Source organism: Cyprinodon variegatus, unplaced genomic scaffold (assembly GCF_000732505.1).
Source record: "Cyprinodon variegatus isolate N-32 unplaced genomic scaffold, C_variegatus-1.0 Scaffold30, whole genome shotgun sequence".
NCBI classification, from domain to species: domain Eukaryota; kingdom Metazoa; phylum Chordata; class Actinopteri; order Cyprinodontiformes; family Cyprinodontidae; genus Cyprinodon; species Cyprinodon variegatus.
The window spans coordinates 691,223-700,797 of NW_015150483.1; the positions used below are offsets into that span (position 1 = coordinate 691,223).

Here is a 9,575-nt window from a genome sequence, read left to right on the forward strand (position 1 = left end):
GCAGAGAATACTATACATTTTGTCATTGAGCTCTTTAAAATATAGCACACAAAAAAGCTACTATTCTCTAGTTAATTTTAAAATAATAAAATAATAACACATTTTTTTTTTCTTTTTGGGGGGGGTTACAGGCCTTGTTTAGACTTTTAGCCTTCTGACTAGTAGTGTGTAGCAACAGGTTGGGGTCAGTGCTGCAATCTGCATGCTCTAAATAGATAAACAAAACCAAAAGTACATTCTACAGCATCACATTAGAAGGAGTGTAGGTTGTGATGGAAGACTACTTGTAGTTTTGCAACAATAACTCTTTTTTCCATTCTTTCTTATTGTAACCTGCCTGGTGCAGATGCTATTTATATAATCTTTGATTTCAACACCCTAAGATTATCATGCTCTGATTATAAATCCTTGTTTTTCCCAATCTTTAATTTTTTTATTTTTCCATTTATTTTTTTCTTTATTCTAATGATTGGATTTCAAAAGCATTACAGAGTTAAATTGAGTTTGACTTTTATTCAAAACAGGATCAGCAGATCTGGGCTTTTTACTAAATCATGTTTGAAAGGTTTTAATGCTCAAACCCTGAATGAGACCCGAGGAGCTCTGGAGTCTAACTGGTTGCTAACTGTATTAGCTGACCCAGGGGGCCGACGAAGGGGACATTGGCATGTTCAAACTCCTGAAACATGGAATAGCACACGTGGGTTTTTTTGCTGGTTTGGAGGCTTCACTTAGATTTTTTTTTAATTTATTCTTGATCAAGTGCTTTTATGATTTGAACCTCTGTGTTTTATTAGTTCTTACAAGGGTGGGTTTACTGTTTGCTGCCTTTCTCTGCCTCCAGCTCTATAACTGTTTGCACTTAAACTGCAAAAACACAAGCATGAAAATGCACAGATATATTAAAAACTGATGCTTTGGACAAAGGCATCATATAACCTAATTGTTTAAAGAAATGCGCTGCAGAATGTGTTTATTTTTGTTTTTGAACAGCGTAACTGCTCTTAATAGAGCTTAAATTTTTCATTGACTGGAAGATTTTATTATTTCAGAATTGTGTTTTCTTTGTGTAACAGGCTCCATCATCATTACCACATCCTCTAAAATCCTCCCTCTACTTCTTGTTTTCCCTCAGGCGTTTTGGGACAAAATGTGCGTCATGCCAGCAGGGTATCCCTCCAACACAGGTGGTGAGGAAAGCACAGGACTTTGTGTATCACCTGCACTGCTTTGCCTGCATTATGTGCAGCAGACAGCTTGCAACTGGGGATGAGTTTTACCTCATGGAGGATGGAAGGCTGGTGTGCAAGGTGGATTATGAAACCGCCAAGCAAAACGGTAGGTGTGCTCACTGTCAAGGCAGAACAACAAGCAAGAGTGAACACATATTTTTTGTTTTATAAAATAATGGCTGCAGATATCCACCTATTTGTATCACTGCTGAAAGGCTCTGACCTAACTAGGCTGCATCAGAAATGCAGAAAGGTCTTGATAGAACAAGCTGTGTTCACCTTTCATCCAGGCAAAATAACTTCTGACTGTGGATCGTTGGTGTTTGTCATCTGGGTGTGTGTGGTGTTTCCGTCCCTCCCTCTCCTCTGAGATTTCTATGCATCTCTGATTGATTATGTAAAGTGAACCGATGCTCTTATATGGTGCAGCTCCAATAACTCCTCTCCTCTGGCACAGGGTAGATTTATGTCCTCTGCTGTGGGAGTGGGAGAGATGCACAAGGACAATAATACACTGCCCTGCATAACTATTTGCTTTTTTCAAACCACACAAACACACACACAACATATATATGCAGAAGTAGGAGGTCACTCATGTTTGCAATGATGTTTACAGATGACTCAGAGGGTGGGACCAAACGACCAAGGACCACCATCACCGCCAAACAGCTGGAGACCCTCAAAAGTGCCTACAAAAACTCGCCAAAGCCTGCCCGCCATGTCAGAGAGCAGCTGTCGTCTGAGACAGGCCTGGACATGAGAGTAGTGCAGGTAGTTTATTTATTTATTTTAAGGAAATTAACTGAAAAGATTAATTAACTCTGTTCCAAACATATTTTTTGTTGTTCTATAAACCAATTAAGTCGTCTGTCATTAGACATTACTCCTAGTTTCTCTGATCATCAGTAGTTTATAAACAATTACATTATGAAAAATAATTCTATAGTCTTATTATTATCGTATTATTAAAATAATGAATGCGTTGTTTAGATATTTATTATTCCAGTTTCTTGATGCGGCAACAATTTTTTTTAAACAAAAAATCTTAAAAGAACACATTTGATTTTAATCCAGTCATTAAACTGTAAACTGATTCTGTTTGATTGTTTTCACATAATGAGATAATAATGTTCTTTTTTTACATTTCTATGCATATTTTATTATATTATTTCAAATTAGAAAATCATTTTCATGTCCCAATTTTAAATATACTTTATATACTTTATCTTTCACAAAAACAAATATTTTATACAAATATAGAAACAAAAACATTTATCATTTTTATCAACCTTTAAGGTGCTTCCAACTGTCAAGCCAAGGAAATGCTAAATATTATATCATATTCACAAGCAAACAAAATGTTTGCTCACACTGATAAATGTCTCAAATTTATTTTCTATAACAGAAAGAACAAAGAAAAAATAAAGGTTATAGATAGATATTGCTTTAATAGACACAAATAAAATGGTCTGAATCCTTGATTTTTTTCTCTAAATTTGCATGTTGTTATTTAACCTGTCAGGTTTGGTTCCAGAACCGGAGAGCCAAGGAAAAACGTCTAAAGAAAGATGCAGGTCGCCACCGTTGGACTCAGTTCTATAAAAGTGTCAAACGCAGCAGAGGAGGAACCAAAGTGGAGAAGGAGAGCTCAGCTGATGATGGAGGGCTTAGTGACAGCGAACTGAGCTTCAGAGGTACTTTTTCAGATAATACAGTCGCAGAAAGGGAATTATCAGACATATATTATGGCTAATAGGGTTAAGTGGGCATTCAAATGGTAAATACCATTAGAACTGCACATACCAATGCATCTTTGTGGCTTTTCATTTGCTCGCTTGTCTTCCTTGTTGGATGGTGCCACTTTGAGGCAGATCTAAAATGACTTTTCTCCTGTGACCGCTGATGCTTCCTGCCACAGTGTGTTTATGTGACGGAGCTAATAGAAATAAGCAAAGGTGCCCCAGTGGGATGGAAATTGAGCTTTAGGCATCCTCTTTGTTACTTACTGTTCACAGCCCTCTTTAGTATTTGGATAATCATAAAAGTCTCCAAACCACTTTGAAGAAGAAAGATGTTTTTATGAGAAATGAAAAAAGATGGTGAAAGAAACTCTATAAAGCATATAAGGCTTTTATTTAATTAGAGAGAGAAAGTGCTTTGTTGTTATGGAAGCCTTGCAGGGATCGAATAAAGAGTTAAACAAATACTTTATAATGCAGTATTTGCACAACATAATTCTATAGAAGAACTTTTAGGATCCAGACCAGCTTTAAACTGTTTAGAAAATGTGCCTCTTCCAAATAAAACAAGAAGGAACCTGCAGACCTTTTTAATGTCACAATTCCAATCCTTTATTGGATCTTTGCATTTTAGGTAATGAGTCAAGAACTTCTGAAATCTTAAAATAATCCTGAAAGAAATAAGTTAATAATACTTAAATTGTTTAATTTTTATTTGTCAAGTAAAAATCTTAAAGGCGTGCTGGACATTTTCCAAAATCCTAAGATTTAAAAGCTTCACAGAATGTTTGGTCACCTGGAAAAGAAAAGGATCAGCAAACCTCAAACTTTCTTAGACATCCCCATCTGCCTAAACTGGTAGTTTGTTTAATGAAGAACATTGATATGAGGCCAAATCTTACAGGGTTACTGTAGATAAACTGCAGAATTTCCACAGCAAAAAAAAGGACGCCCTGGTCAGATAAATATTAAACCTTTTGGTCTGTGTGCATTAGATGTCCTCCTGAACAAAACATTCTTCCTCTCAGAGCAAATCATTGTTGATGGGAATACAGGTAGAGCTAAATAATGTGCCATTCTGGATGAAAAATGTGTTAGTTAAAGCCCAAATCTGTTGAAGACTGGTTTTCAGAACTGTGTCTAGTCAACTGACCCTGTGTTATTTGGCGAAAAAGAATGGGCAAAAAGTTCAGTCTAGTTTTGCAGAGCCGGTAGGCACGAAACAAAGTTACCTGGAATTGTGACTGCAACCAATGGTTCTTTTCTGCAAAACACTGGTAGACTGCTGAGGCAACTGAACACAACACTTTAACCAGTTTTTTTTACACTTCACATTAGTACACCACTTTGAGTTGTGCTATCACATAAACAGCGGGCTGAATATACTGTTGCTGCAACAATAACAAGATGTTAAGGTTGTATGAATGTTTTTGAAAGCACTGTATCATCCTTAATGCTCAAATCAAACCTGTTAAAGAAGAGCAGTATTGTGTCCCATTTTTGACTGATCTCTTTTTCCTGATCTCCTCTCTAGACGACCAAGTCCTGTCTGATCTGAGCCATGCAAACGGCCTTTACGGGAGTGTCAGTGACATGACCAGCAGCGCAGTTCTGAATGGTGGCTTCTCAGTTGATGCGGCTGGACAGCCCTACCAAGACATCAGACCAGGGAGCCCGTACGGTCTCCCGCAGTCACCTTCCTCTATCGCCTCCCTGCCCGGCCACACACCTCTCCTTAACAACCTGACCTTTAACATGGACAGTCTTGTGGTGCATGGGGGGCCAGGGGGAGTGGGACAGGCTCTGAGGGCCATGGCGGGGGGCCCCACCTCAGACCTATCCACAGGCAGCAGTACGGGTTATCCTGACTTCCCCACAAGCCCGGCCTCCTGGCTCGACGAGATGGACCATTCTCAGTTTTGAGCCTCTAGCTCAGTAGAAAACCTGTTGTGGGGATTCATCAAAAGGACACAACAAATTTATTTATTTTCTTTTTAAACTTTTCTCTACTTCACCCTCTAAGATTGCTATATGTTGTGTTTCTTGGTGGGGAGAAGAAGAGTGACTGGAGTCGTAACAGTGAGATATCAGCCAGACTGGATTTAAACCATGAAAAACACCCGAATGTTCAATCTCAACAATGAATCATTACATTTTTTTATTATTATTGCCTGTTTTTATTTTGTTCAATCGTTACAAGGGAGACAGAGCTCCTAAAACATTAGTGGATTGTGCTAAACCAAACAGATTAAGGCTGTCATCTGTATCAGACCCAGAGGGCAGCTGCATGCTTCTGAATCACCATGAGTTGAACCGCTGTCCGGCCATATCAAAGCCTTCACATTGGCATTGCACTTTACTCTCCTCTTCTTTTTCTATGTGTAAGGACAGGAGTGCAGAGGAGAGAGACATATGCACAAGGCAAACACAGTGTTTCACTCTGAGAGAAACTTGCAAAAACAGTGGCACAAACATGAATCTAGAAACATGCTCATGTTTTTTTTATTGTATTACTGACAAAGTATTTCGAGAAATGGGTTGATCTGCTGATCTGGGCATTCACCCATCTGTTAAAGAAGAAGCTGTTTATATGATGAGGTTTGTGACACAGCGGGTCTCTGGTCATTTTTACAGGATCGTTGTCTGATTTAAATGCTTAAGAAAAAAACAAATCTGTCAGTATTAAAACCTTTTTCACATGAAGAATCTTAACTTTCAGTATAGGTCACACATTCCAGCTTTTTTTTATTTTTATTGAGCTGTACAATTTTAAAACATGTAGATTCCATAACAGCTAAACCCAAATTGTACACAACATCGATAGGTTTTAACAAGAATAAAGAAAACCCCTTTTAAGGCTGGATCTTGTCAGTATGATCCAGCCTTCTCTTGATAATCTTCTCAGTCAGCAGCAGCCCCAGCTTTGCTGCTATCAACCTACTTCCCCCAACTCCAGATGTGTTTTCGGTCTGTTGTCCGGCTGCCCGGCCCTTTGTAGCAGAGGGATTAACACAGTCTACCACATTCATAGCTGATAATTCAGCGTCTGCAGAGATCAGTCACCATCAGCTCAAGCTTCAAAAACTATTTGCTCCAAATAGAATTTCTCATAATAAATCCCTTGTGAGCGTCATTTAACTTGTAAAACAGTTTAATACTTGTGCAAAAGTTTTCTTTCAAATGCACCCTGCCATATCTCATCTCTTTTCCTCTTTCTTATTAAAGAGAAACCAGTTGATGTGAGCACCTTTTTGGAAAAGGACCATGTATTGCTTTTTTTTTTAATACAAAAGAGACCAACAGATTACAGCCCACAAAATACAGTTTATTTACCTCCAAAATCACTGTATATTTTCATTAATATGTAGGTAACATGGACAAGAGAGGGTGAAACGTCTTTAAAGGGAACATTTATTTCTTAATGTGCTTATTTATGCATAATCTGTTATGACTATTTATGAAATAAATGTTATAGGTAATTAACTTTTTAAAAATATTTTTTTCAAACATGGGTAAGAAAAAAACATGCCATGTGTTCATTTATTTTAATAATACCTGGTAATAGTAATTTGTCTATACCAGGTAAATAAAAAACATATTCCCTCCAATTAGAGAAGTGTCACAGCCTTATTTCATGCACAAGCCAATGGATAAGCAGTAAATGCTTTGCTGCTCACAACTGAATTATAATGATGAAGTAACCTGTTGGCTGCAATCTGGAATCTTACAGGAAAACAATGCGGAAACCCATCACTTTGGCTTTTTGTTCACTCTGTTTTGCCTCGGAAGTTTGCATCTTATTGTTGTAAATTTTGTACAGTTTGAAAACGTGTAGATTGTCTGGTTTCATGAGCGCTATTTATTATTCTTGCCATGTGTCTTTGAAAAAGATGTGAAAGAGAGCACTGAATTTATTCATTTATGCCTTCTGTGTAATGGTATGAGCTGTGTACAGTTAAATCTATATGAGGAAAATAAAGCTGAATTGTCTTTGGTTACCCCTGAGATGTGCTTTTTTCACAGAGGAGGCTTGCAGTAACAACTGTGAGAGCTAAGATTGTCAGCCAAGCTTTATTTATGATACATCCAAAGAAAAATACGTCCTGTTGGTGTTTTTATTATTTTGCCTTATCGAAACGCTCTTAGAGCCAGTTAACCCACAAATTCATTTACCCATTGAGAGCATTTACCACACACTTAGGCCTCTATTCAATTGTGGAGATCCATTTAGTACCTCCAACAGGCACTGGTCAGTCATTTAACAGTGATCGATGCTGTTTTCCTCTCTCGCTCTCCGAGAGTGGGGGTGACAAGAAAGATGCATGAAAAGAAACTATAAAGGAGGACAGAGGGGAGGGGAATAAAACATGCACACAAACAGATGCCTTGCTGGCTGTTCCCCTGATCCTATCAGTGCTAAGGAGACACTGGAGCAGATTGCAGCACAGAAAAATCTACCCCTAATCCCCAGGCTGTTAAGTAATCGCATGGTGATTTGTGAAATATGGCTGTGTATGCTTTGTATTCACTCAAAAAGAAAATGTCTCTTATAATGGCAGTTATCTGATATGTCAGTATATCAGGCTTGTATACCCATTATCTACTAAATCACACTGTCAGTTTAGTTAATAAGCTATAATGGCATGAGATATACCTTGCAGCAGACAAAAATCATTTCATTTTCCAGTGCATTGTCAAACATGAAGCAGACCATTTTTTAAAGTTTTTGTAGTGCTAGTCACCTTCATTTGCAACATTCTTATAGGAAATGGGAAAAAGAAACACATGCAGCAAAGGTCCATTGTGTAGCCATGAGTGTGTTTGAATGGCCTAGTCAAAGTCAAGAAGACCTCAATCAAACTAAGAAGCGGAGGTAATAATTGACAACTAAGTGATAATTTCTCAACAGCTGATTTGCAGTTTTAAAACCTTTTTATGTAGAAATCCACCCGTTCGTCCTTAAGGAGCAGGAGGTTATAATTGAGTCAAGAAGATTGACAACTGTGTCAATGTGAAAAAGTGTTTTTTGGTTTACAAATTACTCTCCTAAAGATAAGCAAAACATCATTTATGCACTGTTCCAAGGACAATATGAAGAAAATATACTGTGAGACAATTTTGTATTGTCATGGAAGACCCTGGATACGCTAGAGGGACTATGTCTCTGAGCTGGCCTGGTGTCGCCTCAGGGTCCCCCCAGAGCAGCTGGAGGAGGTGTGTGGATCAGGAAGTCTGGGCATCTTTGTTTAGACTGCTGCCTCTGCGACCTGGCGGAAGAAAATGGATGGGTGGAATTTTGTATTGACAATGAGTCTAAAGGATGATTAAAGGAAAGGCTTAGTAAAAAAAACTACCACAATAATTTCTCAAAGCCAATTAATTAGTGAAATAAAATGACCAAATAACAGAGAAAAATGACAAAAGCTTTAAATCAGAAAAGAATACTCCAACTACGTACTGTGATCTCTTCAGTTAAACAGTAGTAAAGCAGCAATTACTTTAACCTAACAACTACATATTCTCAGATTTATCAATATTTTAAGAGTATAAAGGAGTTGAAAAAATTGAAAGAAAAAAAAACTATCCATCTATCCATTCCTTCAGAGTGTCTCAGATCCAAGAGGTTCTGGAGAGAAACCGAAACATCTGACTCTCCATGCTCCAACTCTTCATCTCTTTTTGCCTCTGAAATGTAAACCCAGGAGTTTTATTCATTATTTATTGTTCAAGGTTCCTGTCCTATATTCAGGAACATTTGGGGGATAAGGTCCTTGAGGACACCTGAAAACAGCCTTTATCAATGACGGAACAAGAGTGTCTACTATTTGCTCTCACAGGAACCAACATAAAGCAGCGAGTTCTGTCTGTGCTCTGCCCTCTCTCTCTATTACATGAAAGAAAGGATTATCAACTCAGCACAACTGGCTTCTAAACAGTTGACCACATGTAACAACATCAGACAACAAAAACTCCACATCTAGCATATTTGCTACTGTATCAAGATGATCTTAGACCAGCCAACCAGACAGTTGCTGCAACAATTGGTTTGTGAAACTAAAGAATTTCTGCAAAAACTGTCAGAATTAATTGTCATTACCAACTTAAGAGAACACATGCTCACATTTGATAACGTGGGTCAATAGTTTGTGGATATAGAGGTCCATGCCATGAGGACATTAAGCTTATGGTATAGACAACAAATGTAGGTGCATTACATTGGTAACATTTTGAACAAATAGAGATAGAGTGGTGAGATCGTAAGGTATGCTATTCATATTCATCGGCTATTCAAGGTATGCATTCATGACCATCACCTCATGCTAGATAATAATAATGCATGGTCCTATGTTCAAGGATCTGTACACAATATCTGGAAGCATCCCAGTTTTTACATGGCCACCATAAGAACCAGACATTTTACCCATTGAGTATGCTTGGGATGCTTTACATCAGCGTATACAGCAGTGTATTTAAGTTTCTTCTGATATCCATTAGCTTTGCACACTTGAAGAGGAGTGGAGCTACATTCCAAATGCCACAACCAGAGATCTAACAAACTTTATGAGAGGGAGATGTATGACAGTAAGATAGGCAGATATATTTT

General features: G+C 37.9%; 1 protein-coding gene across 1 annotated transcript in view; it reads left to right on the top strand.

Annotated features, from left to right (window-relative positions):
• The window catches only part of lhx4 (LIM homeobox 4), a 9,240-nt gene extending 4,312 nt beyond the window's left edge, over positions 1-4,928 (top strand). The window contains exons 2-5 of the mRNA XM_015399211.1: positions 1,136-1,338; positions 1,849-2,003; positions 2,755-2,926; positions 4,506-4,928. Coding sequence (XP_015254697.1) covers positions 1,136-1,338; positions 1,849-2,003; positions 2,755-2,926; positions 4,506-4,894 — 919 coding nt within the window. The 3' untranslated portion in view covers positions 4,895-4,928. The remainder of the gene's footprint in view (positions 1-1,135; positions 1,339-1,848; positions 2,004-2,754; positions 2,927-4,505) is intronic.
• Positions 4,929-9,575: the final 4,647 nt, after the last annotated feature.